We start from the raw sequence: 25,893 nt of genomic DNA on the forward strand, positions 1-25,893 counted from the left end.
TTTCATTTGGAAAAAAGGCACTAATAAATTAAACCCAGCAAGGATTTGTTGATGGAAATTCGTGTTCTAATAACTTTCTTGAGTTTCTTGATGAAGTATCAGAGAGGGTGGATGAGGGTGGTAGGGTTGATGTTTTCTATGTGGAGTTCCATGAATTGTTTGATAAAAATTTAAACTTGATAGCAAAATTGAAGCTCATTGGATTAAAGCAGCAGCGACTTCATGGATACGAAATTGGCTAAAGGACAGCAAGCATACGGCACTGGTGAATGGCTGTTTTTGAGACGAAAGGGAAGTGTGCAGCCGTTCCACAGGGTTCGGTCTTGAAACATAATTTCAAGGTTTGCGAATTAAATGATACTCGAAATTGTTTGAACATTGTGGAGGATAGTAATCGGTTCAAGAGGATATAGACAGACTTGAAAAATGGGCATACAAATGGCAAATGAAATCTAATGCAAAGACGTGTGAAGTGATTTATGTTGGTAGAAATAATGATCCAATATAAACTAAATGTTACATTTTAATGGGCCTGAGAGAAGTTGCAGAGTAAAGTTAAAGCGGATGATGGACTTCAGTTATGTGGAGAGATTGGAGAAACGAAGATTGTTCTCCTTAGAACACAGCTGGTCAAAGGGATATTTAACAGAAATGTTAAAAGTTAAAAGGGGAGTTTTGTTAGAGTAAAACAGGGAAAAGTGTTTCCACTGGCAGAGGGTATGTACCCAAATGAGAATAATTACTTTACACAGCGAGTTGTTCTGATCTGAAATGCACTGCGTGAAAGGGTGGTGGAATCAGATTCTTGAACGTTCTAAAGGGTATTGGTAAATAATCGATACCTCTCTCCCTATAGCCCTCTCTTTCCCTTTGTCCCTGTCTCTCTGAAAGGAATTTCGATTACTCTCTCACTCACTTCCTTACTAACTTGCCCCCCTTCTACACTAGGGCTGGGATTTCCTGGATGCCATGCCAATGCCGGAGTTGCACACTCACAGTGGGCGGTCTGCGGGGAAATTGCGGCAACATTGCCCAGACTTTCATCCCATTGACAGTAATGGACGAAAACCCGCGGGAAATGCAAGGGCAATGTTCATAACTTTCAGATACTTCACCGGATGCGGGCGAGACCTGGTACATTATCTTGCATCTGGATTTCGTCAGTATTACCTTGACATCTCACTTTCAGTTTTCAAGTTCATTGTTGCATTGATAATTTAAGTTTGAACAAATAGCCTTTAAGACCTTTAACCAATGCCCGTTGATATTTAAACCAAGGTCTCCTTCAGCAAAGGTATCCTTTATTTTGTTTTGCCGTTTCCTCAATCGATATATAGTTACACAAAATCTGATACATATTTTATTAATTCATATGTATTTAATTTTTACACTTAGTCTCTTGATTTGTTCTGCTCTTCCCGCTGCCCATCTCATCAGCCCCTCTGATCCATTGGTTACTCTTCATTCAGCCTGATCCCAGTTCCAACGATTCCCCCGTCCTGTCCTTTTCCTCGAAGTTCCGATTCCCACTCTCCAGGGGTTAATTTCCACTTTCTTAGCGGGGCGATAAAGCGGCTTTAGCGGATCAGGTGTGAACCCGCACAGGTTCACTTCCCAGCAAGGCACTGGGGACTGATAATGACCGCGGACCCTGGGTAATGTTACCCCAAACCCAGGAATACCGATTGCAACCGTCAGCGTCCCACTGCAGCCCAGACTGAGCCCCACTCTGGGCCCTTCCTGTCTGTACATTTCCCCAGTGCCCCATTGGGGAACATTCAGCCTCGGATGTCCTGCAGAAGCAGCAATGTGGGGCTGGGCGGCTGAGTCTCGTGTCCCTGTGGCTGGGGCTCTGACTTAACAATGGGAGATGATGCCCGCTCAGCTCGAGCTGGAAACCCTTAAAGGGGCTGATAGGATTTAAACCTGGAGCGCGGCCGCTTAAAGAGGAGGGGCAGAATATCGGGCAGAAATGGTCATATAATGAGTCCAGTGATGGTCATCAATTGAAATGTTCACACATCCACACTCAGTCCACGTCTTGTTCCCTGCAGCAACTCCAGCTGTTTCTTTCCATTGGAACTGAAATGATTATCTCTCAGCCTGAAACATATTAAAGATTAAACAGGGATTAACCAGTTTCCACAACAGTGTAAATAGCAGGGTGACTGGTGTTATTATTTAATAATAAATACAGGGAAATATTACCCGTAAAGGTGATGGAATCCCATTTATATTTTACCTACCATCTGAAACATGAACACAAACACTCACCAGATCTTCTCCAGGCTCCCGCAGTTCAGTATGAGGTGGCGGAGAGTGGCGACAGATCGGTCTGTGAAGGAGTTTGATCCCAGGCACAGAATCGCCAGTGACTGAATTGTACTGAGAGCGGAAACGAGATCTTCGGTACAAGAATCTGTAAACCCATTATTATCCAGACTGGGATCAGAGAGAGAGATATAAAAAGAATCAAAGTAAACCTCCAGAGTTTATTAATAACACAATGACTGATAGTAATAATAATGTACAGTGTCAGAAATCCAGTTATCATAAACACAATCTCACATAGTCTGCTACTTACTCCAGTTCCTGTATTTTACAGTCCGGGTTCATCAGAGCCCCAGACAGTAGTTTCACTCCTGAATCGCCCAGTTTATTAGAACGTAAGGACAGAACCGTCAGTGAGCAGGTTGTATTGATAATGGAGGCGAGGTCCGCGGCACAAGAAGCTGTGAGACCGACATCATCCAGCCTGGGCGTCAAAGAGAGTAATACATCGAATTAGTGTTGATGTAAAAAGACTACTGAGCACTTGGTTTGGGTATAAATCAAGACTTTAATCAACTGTTTCACAACCGTGAGATTCTAGTTCCATCACTAGTTGCTGGTTACAAAAACGTCCTGAGCAAGCTGGGCCCACGCCCGATATTTATACTCCTTGGACGGGGCCACCATCTGGCCGCACAGTGTTATTTCATGAGTCATTTCTCCATGAATGATAAGATTCATGGCAAGTGTACTTCCCCATTGTTTCCTAATAACACTATTATGGATATTCATAATAATGTACATTGTCACGCATCCAATTATTATAAACATAATCTCACACAGTCTGTTATTTACCGCAGTGTCTGTATTTTACAGTCCGGGTTCCTGAGAGCCATAGACACAAGTTTCACTCCTGAATCTCCCAGTTTATTATAACCCAAGTACAGCTTCGTCAGTGAGCGGTTTGTAGAGAGAGCGGACGCGAGATCCTCGGCACAAGAATGTATGAGACTGTTATTATCCAACCTGAGGATCAGGAGAGAAAGAGATGAGAGAGGGGAGATCCCAAGGGCAGATCCCAAGTTAAAATTCATAAAACTATTACATATACTACTAAAAATGTACAGTTTATTAATAACACTATTACAGATACTAATAATAATGTACAGTGTCAGACACCCAGTTATAACAAATCTCACACAGCCTGGTACTTACCATAGTTCCTGTATTTTACAGTCCGGATTACTCAGAGCCGTAGACAATAGTTTCACTCCTGAATCTCCCACTGTGTTGAAACTCAGTCTAAACACAAACCGACAGAGAGTGAGAGAAATAAACTGAATCAAGCCCCGGTTCATTTATAAGTTTTTTTCTCTTTTGGATATTACAGGAAACAGAAAGTAAACTTCAGGAAGTTTAAAACCAGATTTTTCTGTCACTGGCAATGAATAACACTCTGTCCAACTCCCCATATAATCAGGGACGGTCAGTAAATGCATTTTTTAAATAAAGTGCTGTCTGTGTGAAGCCCTTAAATGTCCCTCAGCCAGGTTTCATTTCCTGATGATTAACCTCCTTGAGCTCGGTGACCGGCCCCGTCAAGTTGGAGAAACTAGTCTCATTTCTGCTGTTCTTTAACTGACGGATTTAATGGGATTGGGGCGATTTTCGCGGAAATAAATTATACAGGGTGAATTTTTGAGGAGGTAACAAGGAGGGTAGATGAGGGTAGTGCGTTTGATGTTGAATATATGGATTTTGGCAAGGTTTTTATTAAGGATCCACATGGCAGACTGGTCACGAAGTTGAAGGCCCATGGGATATAGCACAAAGTGTCAATTTGGATTCAAAACTGGCTCGGAGACAGAAAGCAGAGGGTAATGGTTGATGAGTGTTTTTGTGATTGGAAGGCTGTTTCCAGTGGGGTTCCGCAGGGCTCAGTACGGGCTCTCTGGCTTTTTGTGGTATATATCAACGATCTTCACTTGAATATAATGGGTATGATTAAGAAGTTTGCAGATGATACTAAAATCGGCTGTGTGGTTGATACTGAAGATGGAAGCTGTAGACTGCAGGAAGATATAAATACATTGGTCAGGTGGGCAGAACAGTGTCACATGGAATTCAATCCGGAGAAGTGTGAGTTAATGCATTTAGGGAGGGCTAACAAGGACAGGGAATACACATTAAATGGTAGGACACTGAGTATTGTAGAGGAACAAAGGGTCCTTGGATTGCATGTCCACAGTTCCCTGAAGTTAGCCGGCCAAGTAGATAAGGTGGTTCAGGAGACATATGGAATGCGTGTCTTTATTAGTAGTGGCATAGAATACAAGAGCAGGGGGCTATGCTTCAACTGTATATGACACTAGTTAGGCCTCAGCTAGAGTAATGCGTGCAGTTCTGGTCACCACATTACAGGAAAGATGTGATTGCACTAGAGGGTACAGAGGAGATTTACAAGGGTGTTGCCGGGAATGGAGCATTTTAGCTATGAGGAAAGACTGGATAGGCTGCGTCTGTATTACTTGGAACAGAGGAGGCTGACTGGAGACCTTATTGTGGTGTTCAAAATTATGATAGCATAGATAAAGTGGATTGAAATGACCTATTTCCCTTCGCTGGTCAAAATCCAAGGGGCCCAGATTTTAAGTAATTTTTGGAAGGTTTACAGGGGATGTGAGGGGAAATTTCTTCACCCAGAGAGCTGTGGGGGTCTGGAACTCACTGCCTGAAAAGCTGGACTAGGCAGGAACCCTAACCACATTTATAACCTACTTGGTTGTGCACTTTGCATGCTCTAACCTGCAGGGTAACGGAGCAAGAGCTGGGAATTGGGATTAGGCTGGATAGCTATTTTTTGGCCGGCGTGGACACGATGGGCTGAAATGGCCTCCTTCTGTGCTGTAACTTTCTATGACTCTATGATTCTGTTACATGAATCCCTTTACTTTATACTCTGTGCATTATATTAATCTGTATAATATCTCGGGGTGAGTTATATTGTCAAACATTGCTAACTGCTGCTGTAATGTCCCCCAGGATTTTATGTAACAAGGAGAGTTTCTTCTGTCCCGTTACAAGTTTTAAATGTCGTTGTGCTCCTAGTTTATAGGGGAGGGGAGTCTCTCACTTTATTTCCCATTAAACTGGCTCTGCATTTATTTCAGGTGTCACTGGCCCGACAGTTTCTGGGGAATTTTTGTAAGTTCCCTTCCGATGCGGGACCTCACACATAGGGCGCGGATTATGGGGAATTCCCGGGTTCACTGTCCCCGGTTTCCCCAGGAGCCACCCGCTGTCTGCGAGGCCCCAAAGCTGGCCAGTGTGTGTCTTTACTCCGGGACTCATACCCCACAACCTGTTAGATTGGAACCTTTTTAACAGAATTTAGCTCCCAAACGTCACTGAAGCTTTGGCCTGGATTCGAAGCGTGCGGCCAGAATCCACGACACTCTGACTCAGAGGTACGAGTGCTGCCAGCTGGGTGAAGAGATGGTGAATAACTTGGCGAGTGTTAAGGGCGGTTTCATTGATGAGTTAAGATAACATACTGACGTCCTTCGGGGAACGCTCCGCTCGCCCACTGGCGGGTCATTGCCCGAAAGCTGTGCTTTGCTCTTTCTTACTCAATGTTTGGTGTTTCTGCTCCCCTTTCCTACACACGTTGACATTCCGGTGACTGTCACTGACCCCTACAACTTGGGATGAGCGTGTGATGCTCTGACTAAAGGACTGCTGCAATTAGCAGCCTCTACAATGGAGGTATCTTAGGTAGTGAAAAATAGCAATAAATCTGATTTACTGTAAGTAAATTATCAGACTCTCAGTGACCTGTATTTGCTGATCCGATAAAGGTTGTAAAATCCCTATTTGTTCACAAGGATGCATTTTAGATTCTCCAGTCCTTAGGGAATTATTGACCGATCCTCTTATATAATTGATCATATTTGTGTTGTATCTACTTCTCTCTGGTTTTACTGAACTGTTTGTTTCCGTTCATTATGGAGCAACAAAACAATCCCTAACTGTTCTACAATTCGCCCAACAGTTAGAGGCAAATAAACAGTTACCTCAACTCCCGGCATTTGTGCAGTACGGGTCCCAGCCGTTGGAGTCCTTCACACTGAAGGTAACAATATCCGAGATCGAGCTTTTTAATTGTATCACAGAGCCCAATGACATGAGACAGGACTGCACAGTCAATCGGGGTGAGTCGCAATCCGCTAAATCTAATTGTCTTCACAGATCCCACTGTGGTCTGAGCCAGTGCTGTATTCTGAGATTCAAACAGATAGTGGAATGTGTTCAGGAGGGTCCTTTTACCAGTTTCACTCGATGTGTTTGCAATCTGGTCTTCGATATTTTCCTTCACCCAGTCAATCACTCGGCAGGTGGTTTGATGAAGAAATGAACCCAGAAACTCCTCCAAGGGTCGAGCTGCCTGTGTGGAGGAGAGACCAGCAACAAAACGGAGAAATATCTCAAATCGCCCATCTTCCTTGCTGTGGGCTTCTCTAAGGAGTTTCAGGATGTCCCCGGGATCTGGAGTCAGGAATTGTGCGAGTGCGGCTACAAACTCTTGGATGGTGAGGTGTGGGAATGTGAACACCACGCTCTGGGCAGAATCATCTCTCTCCAAAAGTTCCATCATGAACCCAGACAGGAACTGGGAAGGTTGTAGATTGTACTTGATCAAATCTCCATTTCTAAACACAATCTTCTTCTCTGAGACTCCTGAGAATGCCATCTCACCAATCTTCAGTAACACATCTCGGGGGCTTTCAATCTCTCGGCCATGGTTTTTCAGAATATTGTGAATATAGTAGGAATATAGTTGGGTGATGGTCTTGGGAACTCGCTGCTGCTTCCTGTCTCGTTGTTTAAAGAATGGTCCCAGTGACATACCGAGGATCCAGCAGTAGGAAGGGTTGTAACTCATGGTGTACAGGATCTCGTTTTCCTCCACATGCTTGAAAACAGCTGCTGACACCGTCTGATCTTCAAAGAACTTGTTGAAGTATTCCTTCCTTTCTTCACCAACAAATCCCAGGATTTCAGCCCAGACACTGATGTGAGCCTTTTCTAATAAATGTAATGCAGTGGGGCGGCTGGTCAGTAAAACTGAACATCCTGGGAGCAGCTTGTGCTGTATTAAACTGTACACAATGTCAGAAACTTCACACCAGTCTTCAGGATCTGTGCACCTGTGCTGCGGTTCTGTATTTCTCCGATTGTCAGAAAAATCGATGCTCTCCTTGAATTCATCCAAACCATCGAATATAAACAGCAATCCCTCTGGGTTCTTCCAGAGCTCTCGCAGATTATTCCCAAAGTAAGGATACAGATCCAGTATCAGATTCCTCAGGTTTATTCTACAGGTAATAGCGTTTAAGTCCCTGAATTTAAAGCTGAAAACAAATTGGAAGTGTGGGTATATTTTCCCAGTCGCCCAGTCATAAACAATCTTTTGTACCATTGTTGTTTTTCCAATCCCTGGGACTCCGCTCACTGCTGCTGAACTCCCAGAATTGGATCGCCAGAAGATAGCCTTCATTTTCTTGATGAATCTGCCTATCCAGGAAAAACTGCTGTGGAACAATTGATCAGTTCGGATTTTCTCCAGCTCTCTCCGGAGATGTTTCTTTCTCCACTCTTCATGGTCTCGGCCTCTTGCCAGCAGTTCATGTTCTACAAGTATCCGATCTCGAACAGTAGAAATGACCGTTAGCTCAGCGTATCGATCAACCAGCTGGAAATTCATAACCTTCTCCTTTATTAGGATAGTGTTCACTCTCAGTGTTTCAGTTTGTACCCGGAGTGTTTCCTTGTGTTTCTGTTGAACACCTTTAATTAGAACAGACAGAAAGTGGTTTTTAGTATTAGTTACATATTTATGAAACGACTTCTAAATTATATTTTGCATTGCAGTGAAGATTCGTGAAACAATTAAATCATAAATTCAATAGATTCGGTGCAGAACATTACCACGCAGTGAATGGCTGTTGTTACCTGGGCGAGGATGTAAAATGGGCGCTAACGCATTAGCCACCCAATACAATCCACTTCCAATATTGCCTTCTATAATCACTAAGAAATGATTCAACTGTGCACCTGATTCGAATACTTACTAAAATAAAGATTTGGTTAAAATGTCACATTTCCCTATGATGATTATTACACAGAATTACATCGAATTGCTTAGAATATAACGCAAAAAATCAGCCCATTCAGCCCATCTCCACCATTCCGGGGTTAGTTCTCCATTCGAGCCTCCTCCCATCATTCCACATATTGCTCTAGTAGCATAATCCTTTATTTCCTTCTCCCTCATATGCTTACCTAGCTTACCTCTAAATGCATCTATACTATTCGCCTCAACTACTGCCTGTGGTAGCGAGTTTCACGTACTCACCGTTCTCTGTGTAAAGAAATTGCTCCCGAATTCCCTATTAAATGTCTTTATAATGATGACCTCTAGTTTTGTTATTTCAAAAAGTGGGATTATTCGCTCTCTATCTAATCTCTCAAAATCTTTCATAAATTTAAAGCGCTCTATTAGGTCACCCCTCAGCCTTTTCTTTACAAGATAAATGCCACCCGGCCTGTTGATCCTTTCCTGATATGTATAACCTCGCAGTTCTGGTATCATCCTTGTAAACCTTTTTGGCACCCTCTCAAATGCCTCAATATCCTTTCTATAATATAGTGACTGGAATTTTAAACAGTACTCCAAGTGTGATAAAATAATGTTCGATACAAGTTTAGCATAACTTGTCAACTTTTCAATTCTATCCCTGTAGAATTATGCCCAGTGACTGTTTTTCTTTGTAATGGCATTAATAGCCAGCGACCACACTTATAATGATTTGTGTATTTGTTCTCCCAGATTCCCATCCTCCTCTACCCCATTTTGATTCTAATTACCCAAGTACTGTGTGACCTCCATATTTTTCTTCACAAAATGTAATAACTCACAATTATCTATGTTGAAATTCATTTGGCAATTATATGCCCATTCTGAAAGTTTATTAACATCTTCTTTTAAGTTATTGCAGTCATCCACGTTATTTAATATTCACCCGCCCCACCAAGTGTGGTGTTTTGTGTAAACTTATAAATTATGTTATGATTTTAAAGTGTTAATCGTAAATCTAATTTGTGAACAACTGTGAGCCCAGCACTGATCCTTGTAGGACCCCACGTTCAGCCACTCTGTGTAGCTAACTGTTACCTGCAGTCATTGTTTTCTGTCTTGCAGGAGCTTGCTGTTCAGTCTGATGCTTATCCCTTGACTCCGTATTCTCTGCCCTTATTCATTGATCTGTATATGTGGTATCTTATCGAAGGCCTTTTGGCAAGCTAGATAAATTACATCTACTACATTAACCTCGTCTACTCTCGCTGTTATCTTTTCAAAGAATTCAGTGAGATTGGTCAAGCAAGAATTTCCATTTTGAAATCCAGGCTGTTATTATGTTTTTGGTTTCTACATTCTATTTTCTCCCTTATTTGGGATTCCATTATCTTCCCTATAAGCGATGTCAAGTTGACTGGTCTATAGTCTCCTGGAGATGTTCTGCCTCCCTTCTTCAATGTAGATATAACATTAGTTATCTACCAGTACTCTAGCACTACAACTTTCTCTAAATAATTATTAAATAGGTATAATAGTACCTCAGCTATCTCGCCTGTAGAGACTTTATAATACACAGATGCAATTCGTCCAGACCAGGCGTTTGATTCTCCTTGAGTTAGATTAATTTAAGAAGATAAGTCATAAGAGCAGGAATAGGGCATACAGACTTTTGAGCATGTTCCAACATTCACAACGATCATGCCTGAAATTCTACATCAACTCCACTTGCCCGCCCTATCCACATATGCCTTGATTCCCTTTGTGCAAGAAATCTACCTATCGCAGCCTTGAGTATATTAGGCGACTGAGCATCCACAGCCCATTGAATTAGAATTCCTAAGATTCACAACTCTCTAATGAAGACATTCTCCTCATTTCAGTCTTAATTGGCCGAGCCCTTATTCTGAGACTATGCCCCCTAGTTTTAGACACTCCAGCCAGGGGAAAATAACTCTCAGCATATAGCTTGTCAAGCCCTCTATGCAGGTTATACGTTTGCTTGAGGTCATCGCTCATTCTTCTAAAATTCAGATACTATATGCCTATTCTGCACAATATTTCGTTGTAAGACAGCCCTTTGATCCCAGGAATCAATTTAGTCAATCTAGCAACCCTCCAAGGCAAGTTTATCCTTTCTTAGGTAAGTAGAACGAAACTGTACTCAGTACTCCTATTTTATTATATAAACGGTTATATAAATTCTAATATTGTCTCCTGATGTCATGTACCCCTGACACTTCTCTCGAGTAATTACTGAAGATATTTAATTATTCAATAATTCTGCTATGCCGATAATATAGATCCTGAACTGTACTATAGACATCTCACGATTCTGGTTATATGGAAGCTTTGGCATCTAGTGAAGTGTTGTCCAAATAAATATCCCTGAGTATCCATTGGTGTTACCCACATGCACTATTTTTAGTAGCAAATGCCGTATGCCACAACATAGACAAATGTGCTTCCCCTGTATATTTACATAACAATCATCTACCACCATTCATTGCAAAACTTTGCAGTCTCTGGGGACAATTTTGGCTTTGGGCGATGGTGTAAATTGGGTGACTTAGAATGAGCTGCACATTATACACCATGTCCGTTTCCAATTACCTCGTGCAATGGGCAATCAGTTCGATATCCTCTACTTTACAGTGCCGCCCAAAATTGAAGCCATTCCCTCTCATTGTCATCAAACTTGCACCATTGGATTGCTGCCATCAATTTCTCATCACATCACTGTGGCTTCTAGGCATTTGACCAGCAGTTGCCAGCGCTGCTTTGACTGCAGCAGGGTAGTTGCTGAGAATATTGTCTCGCACAACGAGACCCACCAGATCTGTCTTGCTCTCCATCAATGCGAGGCTGCTTTTCCTCCACCATAATGCGCCCTGGTGGAGTTCCTAATTCTTGGATAGTCTTGCATTCCTCTGCTGTCTGTAGCGGTTACTCCAATTGGTTAAGCTGACCATGATGACAGCTCCCCTCTCCATACAATGTAAATGAAGTTTTCATGTTGCTGTAGACTGGCGTTTTCTCCCATATAAGAAACTATTTTAGTTATACGCACCCACGGGCGTAAAGCCTACACCACGATCAAAATATTCTGATAGGCTGCTTTTCTTCTCACCACCTTTGCCTACATTCCACAGAACGGGTTAAATTAGTCATGCATAAACCGTGTTACTGTGAGGACGGTGTCTCACTTTATATTGATCAATCAGAATGAAATGTTCCACTTGTGGCTTGTGGGTAATGTACTGAACAACTCTGCTCTAGGGATGAACGTAGGAATGCTCCAGTTTTATAACTTTCTGAAGGAATAGAAAATACATTTTTGGGTGTCACAGGGAAAGGGAATACGGTAAATGTACAGGAGTTCCATCATTACTGTACAGGCCTTCGGCAGGCAAACTGGGATATGGTGTTTACTGGGTGACGTACAGAATGAGAATGTGCAGAAGTTACACTGTTATTGTATCAGGTGTTTAGGTTAGTTATCTGGGGTATGGTGTGCAATTAGAGTCCATTGATTGCAGCAAGAATGTTATTTGCATTATCTTTACAGAAGGGAATAATAAGATAATATATATCTGAACTTTAGGCTGAGAAAAGGGCGAGGGTGTTGGATTTCTTTCTTTTGCAAGGGTGCATTGAAAAAAATGGAATGGAATTCACAACATTAATGCATGGTAATAGTGGGCAGCACGGTGGCATAGTGGTTAGCACTGTTGCCTCACAGCGCCAGGGACCCGGGTTCGAATCCGGCCTCGGGTGACTGTCTGTGTGGAGTTTGCAAATTCTCCCCGTGTTTGCGTGGGTTTTCTCCGGGTGCTGCGGTTTCCTCCCACAGTCCAAAGATGTGCGGGTTAGGATGATTGGCTATGATAAATTGACCCTTAGTGTTAGGGGGATTAAATATGTGTGGTTACGGGGATAGGGTGGGATATGTGTTGGTGTAGGGGTTTCCGGGGATCGGGTGGGATATGTGTCAGTGTAGGCTCGATGGGCCGAAATGGCCTCTATCTGCACTGTGGGGTTTCTGTGATTCTGTGATAATAGATAAAACTGAGAACGAATCCAGGACTATGACGGGAAGCATGATTGGATTTTACACCAAAGGAGCGGGGAAACCAGTTACCAGGGAAGGATTAATGAAAAGCTCATATAATCAGGGTCAAGAGATAATTGGGAGTCTTTTTACTTTAATTGCGGGGTGAAAAACAGGCGATAACGGTTAGAAAACCCGTTTTGCAACTCGCTCGACTTTCATTTCAACGTCGTATTGAAGCTTTCTTTGTAAAATTTAATTTTGCAAGTTAAAAAAATCTGTGGATTGGGTAAAAACAAACTCCAGAGTTAAGTACTATTCTCTGTGCCCACGCTGTCTGTTTAACTGCCACTCACAAATACCATTGTCCACACATAAATGTCCGATTATATGCTAATCAATGCAACTAAACATATAGCATGCAACAATTGCAGACGGCTATTTCTGTGCTTTGCAGTAATAATATTTATTTTTAAATTTTCTGCCTCGTTCTCCATAGGTGATCCACTATAGAATTCCAGGGCTACATCTGTCCCTTTCCCATCCACAAATTGAATTCAAGTTACTGTTTTAAAAGTGGAAAGTTAAAATGTCTATGCGGCATATGGTTTATATTGCAAAAATTGTTTATACCAATCTGGCATAAAAGGAAATCTAAAAAGGTGACTCAACCGTGGATAACAGGGGAAATTAGAGACAGCATAAAATCCAAAGATAGGGCGTATAAAATAGCCAAAAAAAGCGCCAGAGCGGAAGATTGGGAACAGTTTAAGATAGAGCAAAGGAGGGCAAAGGGCATGATCAAGAGGGGCAAAATAGCTTACGAAAACAAGCTGGCGGAAAATATAAAAACTAACTCCAAAAGCTTTTATAAATATATCAAAAGGAAAAGACTGGTGAAAACCAAAGTTGGTCCATTGCAGTCAGATACGGGGGAATATATAATGGGAAATAAGGAAATGGCAGATCAACTAAATGCATACTTTGGGTCAGTCTTTACGAAGGAAGACACAAAAAACCTCCCTGGGATATTGGGAAAAATAGGGACATTGGCAAAGGAGGAACTGACGCAAATCAATATCTCTAAGGATATGGTGTTAAGGAAGCTAAAGGGATTGAAGGTGGACAAATCCCCAGGGCCTGATAACATGCATCCTAGGGTACTGAAGGAGGTGGCCCTAGAGATAGCGGATGCACTAAGGATGATTTTTCAGAATTCATTAGACTCGGGAACAGTGCCGATGGATTGGAGGGTAGCTAACGTTACCCCACTATTCAAAAAGGGGGGTAGGGAAAAAGCAGGTAATTACAGACCTGTAAGCCTTACATCAGTTGTGGGCAAAATGCTGGAGTCCATCATTAAGGATGAAATAGCGGAGCACTTAGCAAATGGGGACAGGATAGGACAGAGTCAACATGGATTTACAAAGGGTAAATCGTGCTTGACTAATCTATTGGAATTTTTTGAGGGAGTAACTGGTAGAATAGATGGGGGAGAGCCAGTAGATGTGGTGTACCTGGACTTCCAAAAGGCCTTCGATAAGGTCCCACATAAAAGATTAGCATGGAAAATTGAGGCTCATGGGATAAAGGGGAAAGTTTTGGCGTGGATAGGGAACTGGCTGTCAGATAGAAAACAGAGAGTTGGAATAAACGGCTCATTTTCTGAATGGCAGGCAGTAACAAGTGGGGTACCACAGGGATCTGTCCTGGGCCCCCAGCTGTTCACAATTTACATTAATGACCTGGATCAGGGAGTCGGATGCAGCATTTCCAAATTTGCAGACGACACTAAACTAGGAGGGGGGGTGGGCTCAGAGGAAGAGACCAGGAAGCTCCAGAGCGATTTGGACAGACTGGGCGATTGGGCGGATAAATGGCAGATGCACTATAATGTGGACAAGTGCGAAGTTATCCACCTTGGGTGCAGGAACGGGAGGGCAAATTATTATTTAAATGGCAATAGATTGGGAGAGGGGGAAGTACAGAGAGACCTGGGTGTTCTTGTACACCAGTCACTGAAGGCGAGCATGCAGGTGCAACAGGCGGTCAAGAAGGCAAACGGTATGCTGGCCTTCATAGCAAAAGGGTTAGAATACAGGAACAGGGATACCTTGCTGCAGCTGTACAGGGCACTGGTGAGACCACACCTCGAGTACTGTGTACAGTTTTGGTCGCCTCATCTGAGGAAGGATGTTCTTGCCATGGAGGGGGTGCAGCGGCGATTCACCAGGCTGATACCAGGAATGGCGGGAATGACCTATGAGGAGAGACTATGTAGTTTAGGGATGTACACACTGGAGTTTAGAAGATTGAGAGGGGACCTCATAGAAGTGTATAAAATTCTGACAGGTCTAGACAGACTGGATGCAGAAGGAATGTTTCCCTTGGCGGGTGAGAACAGAACTAGAGGACATAATTTAAGGATAAGGGCTAAACCATTTAGGACAGAGATGAGGGGGAATTTCTTCACTCAGAGAGTGGTGAACCTGTGGAACTCATTGCCACAGAGGGCAGTGTACGCCAGCTCATTAAATATATTTAAGAGGGAATTAGATATATTTCTACGGGCAAAAGGGGTTAAGGGTTACGGAGAGAAGGCGGGGACGGGATACTGAATTAAAGGATCAGCCATGATCTCATCGAATGGCGGAGCAGGCACGAAGGGCCGAATGGCCTACTCCTGCTCCTATCTTCTATGTATCTATGTATATCCTGGCGGTGAGTATGTGCAATCACAGAGTATCCGGATCCTGCCAGGTGTGTATGGGGGTTCCCAGTTTATCAGGAAACAGCCAGGTGTGTATGGAGTTTCACATATGTATCGCGATCCTGCCAGGTATGTGTGGGGTTTCACAGTATCTCAGGATCCTGCTAGGAGTGTACAGAGTTTCACATTGTATCGGGATCCTGCCACGTGTCTATGGGGTTTCACAGTATATCAGGAACCTGCCAGGTGTGTATGTGGTTTCACAGACTATCAGGATCCTGCCATTTGTTTAAGGGGTTTCACAGTGTATCAGGTTTCCGACAGGTGTGTATGGGGTTTCACATTGAATCAGGAACCTGCCAGGTGGGTATGGGGTTTCACAGTGTATCAAGATCCTGCCGGATATGTATGGGGTTTCACATTGAATCAGGATCCTGCCAGATGTGTATGGGGTTTCACGGCGTATCAGCGTCCTGCCAGGTGTGTATGGGGTTTCAGTGTATCAGGATCCGGCCAGGTGTGCATGCGGTTTCACTGTATATCAGGATCCTGCCAGATGCGTATGGAGTTTCGCATTGTATCGGGATCCTGCCTGGTGTCTATCGGATTTCACAGTGTATCGGGATACTTCCAGTTTTTTATGGGGTTTCACAGTGTATCAGGATCCTGCCAGGTGTGTATGGGGTTTCACAGTGTATCAGGAACCTGCCAGGTGTGTGTGGTGTTTCACAGTGTATCAGGAGCCTGCCAGGTTTATGTGGGGTTTCACAGTGCATCATGATCCTGCCAGGTGTGTATGGGGTTTCACAGAGTATTTGGATCCTGCCAGGTGTGTATGGGGATTCACGGTGTATCAGGGTCCTGCCAGGTGTGTATGGGGTATCACTCTATTAGGATCCTGCCAGGTGTGTATGCGGTTTCACAGTGTATCAGGATTCTACTAGGTTTGTATGGGGTTCCACAGTGTATCAGTATCCTGCCAGGTGTGTATTGGGTGACACAGTGTAACTGGATCCTGCCTGTTGTATATGGGGTATCACAGTGTATCAGAATCCTGTCTGATGTGTATGGGGTAACAAGGTGTATCAGGATCCGGTCAGGTGTGCATGGGGATTCACAGCGCATCAGGATTATGCCTGGATGTGTATGGGGCTTCACAGTGTATCAGAATCATGCCATGTGTGCTTGGGGTATCACAGTGTATCAGGATCCAGACAGGTGTGTATAGAGTTCCACAGTGTAGCAGGATACAGCCAGGTTTGCATGGGGTGTCACAGTGTATCAGCATCCTGCCAGGTGTGTAGGGGTATCACAGCATATCAGGATCCTGCCAGGTGTGTATGGGGTTTCACAGTGTATCAGGATCCTGACAGTTGTGTTTGGGGTTTCACATTGTGTCCGGATCCTGCCAGATTTGTCTGTGCTTTCACACGTTATTAGGATCCTGCCATGTTTGTACACATTTGACAGTGTATCAGGATCCTGCCAGGTATGTATGGGGTTTCAAAGAATATCAGGATCCTGAAATTGTGTGTATGGGGTTTCGCAGTATATCAGGATCCTGCCAGTAATATCACAGAAATCACAGAAATCACAGAAACCCCACAGTGCAGATAGAGGCCATTTCGGCCCATCGAGCCTGCACTGACACATATCCCAATAGCCCCTACACCAACACATATCCCACCCTATCCCCGTAACCCCACGTATTTAATCCCCCTAACACTAAGGGTCAATTTATCATAGCCAATCAACCTAACCCGCACATCGATGGACTGTGGGAGGAAACCGGAGCACCCGGAGGAAACCCACGCAAACACGGGGAGAATGTGCAAACTCCACACAGACAGTCTCCCGAGGCCGGATTTGAACCCGGGTCCCTGGCGCTGTGAGGCAACAGTGCTAACCACAATGCCACCGTGCTGCCTAATATATGGGGTTTAACACTAAATCAATTCCGGCCTTGTGTCTATGGGGTTGCACCGTCTATCAGGAACCTGCCAGGTGTGTATGAGGTTTCACAGTGCATCAGGAACCTGCCAGGAGTTTATGGGGTTTAAGAGTGTATCACGATCCTGCCAGGTGTGTATGGGATTTCACAGTGTATCAGAAACCTGCCAGGGGTGTATGGGGTTTCAGAGTGTATCAGTTTCCTGCCAGGTGTGTGTGGGTTTTCACAGTGTATCAGGATCCTGCCAGGTGTGTATGTGGTTTCACAGTGTATCAGGAATCTGCCAGGTGTGTATAGGGTTTCACGGTGCATCAGGTTCCTGCCAGGTGTGTATGGGGTTTCACAGTGTATCAGGATCCTGCCAGGTGTGTATGGGGTTTCACAGTATATCAGGATCCTGCCAGGTGTGTATGGGGTTTCACAGTGCATCGGGATCCTGCCAGGTGTGAATGGGGTTTCACAGTGTATCAGGATCCTGATAGGTGTGTATGAGGTTTCGCTGTGTATCAGGATCCTGCCAGGTGAGTATGGGGTTTCACAGTGTATCAGGATCTTGCCAGTTGTTAATGGGGTTTCACAGTGTATCATGATTCTGCCAGGTGTGTATGGTGTTTCAAAGTGTATCAGGATCCTGCCAGGTGTGTATGGGCTTTCACAGTTTATCAGGATCCTGTAAGGTGTGTATGGGTTTTCAGTGTATCAGGATCCTGCCAAGTGTGAATGGGGTTTCAGTATTTCAGGAACCTGCCAGGTGTGTACTTGGTTTCAGAGTGTATCAGGATCCTGCCAGGTGTGTATGGGGTTTCACAGAGTATCAGGATCCTGCCAGGTGTGTATGGGGTTTCACAGTGTATCAGGATCCTGCCAGGTGTGTATGGGGTTTCACAGAGTATCAGGATTCTGCCAGGTGTGTATGGGGTTTCACAGTGTATCAGGCTCCTGCCAGGTGTGTATGGGGTTTCAGTGTATCAGGATCCTGCCAGGTGTGTATGGGGTTTCAAAGTGTATCAGGTTCCTGCCAGGTGTGTATGGAGTTTCACAGTGTATCAGGATCCTGCCAGGAGTGTATGGGGTTTCTCAGTAAATCAATTCCTGCCAGGTGTGTATGGGGCTTCACAGAGTATCAGGACCCTTTCAGTTGTGTTTGTGGATTCACAGTTTGTCAGGACCTGCCAGGTGTGTATGGGGTTTCACAGTTTATCAATTCCTGCCAGGTGTGTATGCGTTTTCACAGTGTATCAGGATCTTGCCAGGTGTGTTTGGGGTTTCACATTGTATCAGGATGCTGACATGTGTCTGTGGTGTTTCCCATTCTGTCTGGATCCTGCCAGGTTTACATGGGGTTTCACAGTTTAACAGGTTCCTGCCAGGTGTCTATGGGGTTTCTCGGTATATCAGGATCCTGCCAGGTGTGTTTGTGGTTTCCCAATGTATCAGACCATGCCTTGTGTTTATGGGGTTTCTCAGTGTCTCAGGATCCAGCCATTAATGTATGGGGTTTCACAGTAAATCAGTTCCTGACTTATCTCTGTGGGATTCCACCGTCTATCAAGATCCTTCCAGGATTTAATGGGTATCACAGTGTATCAGAATCCTGCCATGTGTGTGTGGGCTTTCACAATGTAATCATGATCCTGCCAGGTGTGTATGGCGTTTCACATTGAATCAGGATCCTGCCAGGTGTGTATGGGGTTTCACAGTATTTCAGGATCCTGCGATGTGTGTATGGGGTTTCACAGTGTATCAGGGTCCTGCCAGGTCTGTTTGGGGGTTCACAGTGTAAGAGGATCCTTCCAGTTGTGTATGGAGTTTCACAGTGTATCAGGATCCTGCCAGGTATGTATGGGTATTCACAGTGTATCAGGGTTCTGCCAGGTGTGTGGGGGGTTTACAGTGTATCAGGAACCTGCCAGCTGTGTATGGGCTTTCACAGTTTAACAGGATCCTGCCAGGTGTTTATGGGGTTTCAGTTTGTATTAGGATCCTTCCAGGTGTAATGTGGGTTTTCTCAGTGTATCAGGATCCTGCGAGGTATGTATGTGGTTTCAAAGTGTATCAGGATCCTGCCAGGTGTGTATGGGGTTTCCAAGTGTATCAGGATCGTGCCAGGTGTGTATGCGGTTTGACAGTGTATCAGGATGCTGCCAGGTGTGTATGGGGTTGCACTGTGTATCAGGATCCTGCCAGGTGTGTATGTGGTTTCACAGTGTATCAGGATCCTGCCAGGTGTGTATGGGGATTCCAAGTGTCTCAGGATCCTGCCAGGTGTGTATGCGGTTTGACAGTGTATCAGGATGCTGCCAGGTGTGTATGGGGTTTGACAGTGTATCAGGATGCTGCCAGGTGTGTATGGGGTTTCACAGTGTATCAGGTTCCTGCCAGGGGTGTATGGGGTTTCACAGTACAGCAGGATTCTGCCAGGTGTATTTTTGGTTTCACAATGTATCAGGCCATGTCTTCTGTGTATGGGGTATCACAGTGAATCAGGATCCTGCCAGTAATGTAAGGGGTTTCATATTAATCAATTCCTTACGTGTGTCTAAGGCGTTCCACTGTCTATCAGGATCCTGCCAGTTGTGTATGGGGTTTCACAGTGTATCAGGATCCTGCCAGGTGTATGTGGGGTTTCACAGTGTTTCAGGATCCTGCCAGGTGTGCATGTGGTTTTGCACTGTGTCAGGAGCCTGCCAGGTGTGTATGCGGTTTTTACAGTGTACCAGGATCCTGCCAGGTTTGTATGGGGTTTCACAGTCAATCTGGATCCTGCCAGATGTGTATGTGGTTTCACAGTGTATCAGGATCCTGCCATGTGTGTATAGGGTTTCACAGTCTTTCAGGATCATGCCAGGCGTGTTTGGGTTTTCGCAGTGTATCTGGTACCGGCCAAGTGTGTATGGGGTTTCACAGCATATCAGGATCCTGCCAGGTGTATTTGTTGTTTCACAATGTATCAGGCCATGACTTCTGTGTTTGGGGTTTCACAGTGCATCAGGATCCTTCCAGTAATGCAACGGGTTTCACAGTAATCAATTCCTTACGGGAGTCTAATGGGTACCACAGTCTATCAGGATCCTGCCAGTTGTGTATGGGTTTTCACAGTTTATCAGGATCCAGCGAGATGTATGTGGGGTTTCACAGTGTTTCAGGATCCTCCCAGGTGTGTATGGGGCTTTACAGTTTATCAGGATCTTGCCAGGTGTGTATGGTGGTTCACAGTGTATCAGGAACCTGCCAGGTGTGTATGCGGTTTCACAGTGTATGAGGATCCTGCCAGGTGTGTATGTGGATTCAGAGTGTGTCAGGGTCCTGCCACGTGTGTGTGGGGTTTCACAGTGTATCAGGATCCTGCCACGGATGTGTGGGGTTTCACTGTACATCAGGATCCTGCCAGGTGTGTATGCGGTTTCACAGTGTATCAGGATGCTGCCAGGTGTTTATGGGGTTTCACAGTGTATCAGGATCCTGCCAGCTGTGTATGGGGTTTCACAGTTTATGAGGATCCTTCTAGGTATGTATGGGTTTTCACAGTGTAGCAGGATCCTGCCAGGGGTATATGGGTATTCACAGTGTATCAGGGTTCTCCCAGGTGTGTGGGGGGATTTACAGTCTATCAGGATCCTGTCGGTGCGTATGGGCTTTCACAGTTTAACAGGATCCTGCCAGGTGTTTATGGGGCTTCAGATTGTATTAGGATCCTGCCAGGTGTAATGTGGGTTTTCTCAGTGTATCAGGATCCTGCCAGGTGTGTATGTGGTTTCACAGTGTATCAGGATCCTGCCAGGTGTGTATGGGGTTTCCAAGTGTATCAGGACCCTGCCAGGTGTGTCTGGGGTTTCACAGTGTATCAGGTTCCTGCCAAGGGTGTATGGGGTGTCACAGTACATCAGGATCCTGCCAGGTGTATTTCTGGTTTCACAATGTATCAGGCCATGTCTTCTGTGTATGGGGTATCACAGTGAATCAGGATCGTGCCAGTAATGTAAGGGGTTTCACATTAATCAATTCCTTACGTGTGTCTAAGGGGTTCCACAGTCTATCAGGATCCTGCCATTTGTGTATGGGGTTTCACAGTGTATCAGGATCCTGCCAGGTGTATGTGGGGTTTCACAGTATAACAGGATACTGCCATGTGTGTGTGGGGTTTCACAGATAATCAGGATCTTGCCAGGTGTGCTTGGAGGTTCACAGTGTATCAGGATCCTGCCAGGTGTGTATGGGGTTTCAAAGTTTATCAGGAACCTGCCAGGTGTTTATGCGGTTTCACGGTGTATCAGGATCCTGCCAGGTGTGTATGGGGATTCACAGTTTATCAGGGCCCTGCCAGGTGTATTTGTGGTTTGACAATGTATCAGACCATCCCTTGTGTGTATGGTGTTTCACAGTGTATCAGGATCCTGCCAGTAATGTATGTGGCTTCACAGTAAATCAATTACTGCCTTGTGTCTATGGTGTTCCACCATCTATCAGGATCCTGCCAGGTGTGAATGGGAGTTCACAGTGTATCCGGGTCTGCCAGATGTAAGTGGGGTTTCACAGTGTATCAGGATCCTGCCAGGTGTGCATGGGCTTTCACAGTTTAACAGCATCCTGTCAGGTGTGTATGGGGTTTCAGAGTGTATCAGGATCCTGCCAGGTGTGTGTGGGTTTCACAGTGTATCAGGATCCTGCCAGGTGTGTCTGGGGTTGCACAGTGTATCAGGATCCTGCCAGGTGTGTATGGGGTTTCACAGTGTATCAGGTTCCTGCCAGGGATGTGTGGGGTTTCACTGTACATCAGGATCCTGCCAGGTGTGTATGCGGTTTCACAGTGTATCAGGATGCTGCCAGGTGTTTATGGGGTTTCACAGTGTATCAGAATCCTGCCAGCTGTGTATGGGGTTTCACAGTTTATGAGGATCCTTCCAGGTGTGTATGGGGTTTCACAGTGTATCAGGATCCTGCCAGGGGTATATGGGTATTCACAGTGTATCAGGGTTCTGCCAGGTGTGTGGGGGGATTGCAGTCTATCAGGATCCTGCCAGGTGTGTATGGGCTTTCACAGTTTAACAGGACCCTGCCAGGTGTTTATTGGGTTTCAGATAATATTCGGATCCTGCCAGGTGTAATGTGGGTTTTCTCAGTGTATCAGGATCCTGCCAGGTGTGTATGTGGTTTCACAGTGTATCAGGATCCTGCCAAGTGTGTATGGGGTTTCCAAGTGTATCAGGATCCTGCCAGGTGTGTATGGGGTTTCACTGTGTATCAGGACCCTGCCAGGTGTGTCTGGGGTTTCACAGTGTATCAGGTTCCTGCCAGGGGTGTATGGGGTTTCACAGTACATCAGGATCCTGCCAGGTGTATTTCTGGTTTCACAATGTATCAGGCCATGTCTTCTGTGTATGGGATATCACAGTGAATCAGGATCCTGCCAGTAATGTAAGGGGTTCCACATTAATCAATTCCTTACGTGTGTCTAAGGAGTTCCACAGTCTATCAGGATCCTGCCAATTGTGTATGGGGTTTCACAGTGTATCAGGATCCTGCCAGGTTTATGTGGGGTTTTACAGTGTATCAGGATCCTGCCAGGAGTGTATGTGGTTTCACAGTATAACAGGATACTGTCATGTGTGTATGGGGTTTCACAGTTTATCAGGATCTTGCCAGGTGTGTTTGGGGGTTCACAGTGTATCAGGATCCTGCCAGGTGTGTATGGGGTTTCACAGTTTATCAGGAACCTGCCAGGTGTTTAAGCGGTTTCACGGTGTATCAGGATCCTGCCAGGTGTGTATGGGGATTAACAGTTTATCAGGGTCCTGCCAGGTGTATTTGTGGTTTGACAATGTATCGACCATCCCTTGTGTGTATGGTGTTTCACAGTGTATCAGGATCCTGCCAGTAATGTATGTGGTTTCACAGTAAATCAATTACTGCCTTGTGTCGATGGTGTTCCACCATCTATCAGGATCCTGCGAGGTGTGTATGGGAGTTCACAATGTATCCGGGTCCAGCCAGGTGTAAGTGGGGTTTCACAGTGTAGCAGGATCCTGCCAGGTGTGCATGGGTTTTCACAGTTTAACAGCATCCTGTCAGGTGTGTATGGGGTTTCAGAGTGTATCAGGATCCTGCCAGGTGTGTGTGGGTTTCACAGTGTATCAGGATGCTGCCAGGTGTTTATGGGGTTTCACAGTGAATCAGGATCCTGCCAGCTGTGTATGAGGTTTCACAGTGTATCAGGATCCTGCCAGGTCTGTATGGGGTTGCACAATGTATCAGGATCCTGCCAGGTGTGTATGGGGTTTCAAAGTTTAACAGCATCCTGTCAGGTGTGTATGGTGTTCCACCATCTATCAGGATCCTGCCAGGTGTGTATGGGAGTTCACAATGTATCCGGGTCCTGCCAGGTGTAAGTGGGGTTTCACAGTGTATCAGGATCCTGCCAGGTGTGCATGGGCTTTCACAGTTTAACAGCATCCTGTCAGGTCTGTATGGGGTTTCAGAGTGTATCAGGATCCTGCCAGGTGTGTATGGGGATTCACAGTTTATCAGGGCCCTGCCAGGTGTATTTGTGGTTTGACAATGTATCAGACCATCCCTTGTGTGTATGGTGTTTCACAGTGTATCAGGATCCTGCCAGTAATGTATGTGGCTTCACAGTAAATCAATTACTGCCTTGTGTCTATGGTGTTCCACCATCTATCAGGATCCTGCCAGGTGTGAATGGGAGTTCACAGTGTATCCGGGTCTGCCAGATGTAAGTGGGGTTTCACAGTGTATCAGGATCCTGCCAGGTGTGCATGGGCTTTCACAGTTTAACAGCATCCTGTCAGGTGTGTATGGGGTTTCAGAGTGTATCAGGATCCTGCCAGGTGTGTGTGGGTTTCACAGTGTATCAGGATGCTGCCAGGTGTTTATGGGGTTTCACAGTGTATCAGGATCCTGCCAGCTGTGTATGGGGTTTCACAGTGTATCAGGATCCTGCCAGGTGTGTCTGGGGTTGCACAGTGTATCAGGATCCTGCCAGGTGTGTATGGGGTTTCACAGTGTATCAGGTTCCTGCCAGGGATGTGTGGGGTTTCACTGTACATCAGGATCCTGCCAGGTGTGTATGCGGTTTCACAGTGTATCAGGATGCTGCCAGGTGTTTATGGGGTTTCACAGTGTATCAGGATCCTGCCAGCTGTGTATGGGGTTTCACAGTTTATGAGGATCCTTCCAGGTGTGTATGGGGTTTCACAGTGTATCAGGATCCTGCCAGGGGTATATGGGTATTCACAGTGTATCAGGGTTCTGCCAGGTGTGTGGGGGGATTACAGTCTATCAGGATCCTGCCAGGTGTGTATGGGCTTTCACAGTTTAACAGGACCCTGCCAGGTGTTTATTGGGTTTCAGATAATATTCGGATCCTGCCAGGTGTAATGTGGGTTTTCTCAGTGTATCAGGATCCTGCCAGGTGTGTATGTGGTTTCACAGTGTATCAGGATCCTGCCAAGTGTGTATGGGGTTTCCAAGTGTATCAGGATCCTGCCAGGTGTGTATGGGGTTTCACTGTGTATCAGGACCCTGCCAGGTGTGTCTGGGGTTTCACAGTGTATCAGGTTCCTGCCAGGGGTGTATGGGGTTTCACAGTACATCAGGATCCTGCCAGGTGTATTTCTGGTTTCACAATGTATCAGGCCATGTCTTCTGTGTATGGGATATCACAGTGAATCAGGATCCTGCCAGTAATGTAAGGGGTTCCACATTAATCAATTCCTTACGTGTGTCTAAGGAGTTCCACAGTCTATCAGGATCCTGCCATTTGTGTATGGGGTTTCACAGTGTATCAGGATCCTGCCAGGTTTATGTGGGGTTTCACAGTGTTTCAGGATCCTGCCAGGTGTGTATGGGGTTTTACAGTGTATCAGGATCCTGCCAGGAGTGTATGTGGTTTCACAGTATAACAGGATACTGTCATGTGTGTATGGGGTTTCACAGTTTATCAGGATCTTGCCAGGTGTGTTTGGGGGTTCACAGTGTATCAGGATCCTGCCAGGTGTGTATGGGGTTTCACAGTTTATCAGGAACCTGCCAGGTGTTTAAGCGGTTTCACGGTGTATCAGGATCCTGCCAGGTGTGTATGGGGATTAACAGTTTATCAGGGTCCTGCCAGGTGTATTTGTGGTTTGACAATGTATCGACCATCCCTTGTGTGTATGGTGTTTCACAGTGTATCAGGATCCTGCCAGTAATGTATGTGGTTTCACAGTAAATCAATTACTGCCTTGTGTCGATGGTGTTCCACCATCTATCAGGATCCTGCGAGGTGTGTATAGGAGTTCACAATGTATCCGGGTCCAGCCAGGTGTAAGTGGGGTTTCACAGTGTAGCAGGATCCTGCCAGGTGTGCATGGGTTTTCACAGTTTAACAGCATCCTGTCAGGTGTGTATGGGGTTTCAGAGTGTATCAGGATCCTGCCAGGTGTGTGTGGGTTTCACAGTGTATCAGGATGCTGCCAGGTGTTTATGGGGTTTCACAGTGAATCAGGATCCTGCCAGCTGTGTATGAGGTTTCACAGTGTATCAGGATCCTGCCAGGTCTGTATGGGGTTGCACAGTGTATCAGGATCCTGCCAGGTGTGTATGGGGTTTCAAAGTTTAACAGCATCCTGTCAGGTGTGTATGGTGTTCCACCATCTATCAGGATCCTGCCAGGTGTGTATGGGAGTTCACAATGTATCCGGGTCCTGCCAGGTGTAAGTGGGGTTTCACAGTGTATCAGGATCCTGCCAGGTGTGCATGGGCTTTCACAGTTTAAC

General features: G+C 45.3%; 2 protein-coding genes across 2 annotated transcripts in view; both read right to left on the reverse strand.

The window, feature by feature from the left end:
* Positions 1-2,015: 2,015 nt before the first annotated feature.
* On the reverse strand, positions 2,016-6,162 carry LOC147087116 (NACHT, LRR and PYD domains-containing protein 3-like). Its single transcript, XM_085978050.1, has 6 exons — positions 6,077-6,162; positions 3,487-3,573; positions 3,127-3,297; positions 2,585-2,755; positions 2,275-2,442; positions 2,016-2,103 (listed from the first exon to the last, which is right to left on the reverse strand). Exons 1-6 carry the CDS (start codon positions 6,160-6,162, stop codon positions 2,016-2,018), a joined length of 771 nt encoding a protein of 256 aa, XP_085834176.1.
* A 178-nt stretch (positions 6,163-6,340) lies between these two features.
* Positions 6,341-25,893, reverse strand: part of LOC147087117 (NACHT, LRR and PYD domains-containing protein 3-like) — a 65,864-nt gene continuing 46,311 nt past the window's right edge. Inside the window, exon 6 of the mRNA XM_085978051.1 lies at positions 6,341-8,118. Within this exon, the coding sequence (XP_085834177.1) occupies positions 6,341-8,118 (1,778 nt within the window). The remainder of the gene's footprint in view (positions 8,119-25,893) is intronic.

Source organism: Somniosus microcephalus, unplaced genomic scaffold (assembly GCF_052327205.1).
Source record: "Somniosus microcephalus isolate GS21.2 unplaced genomic scaffold, FLI_Smic_1.0 unresolved_chr6, whole genome shotgun sequence".
Classification (NCBI taxonomy): Eukaryota; Metazoa; Chordata; class Chondrichthyes; order Squaliformes; family Somniosidae; genus Somniosus; species Somniosus microcephalus.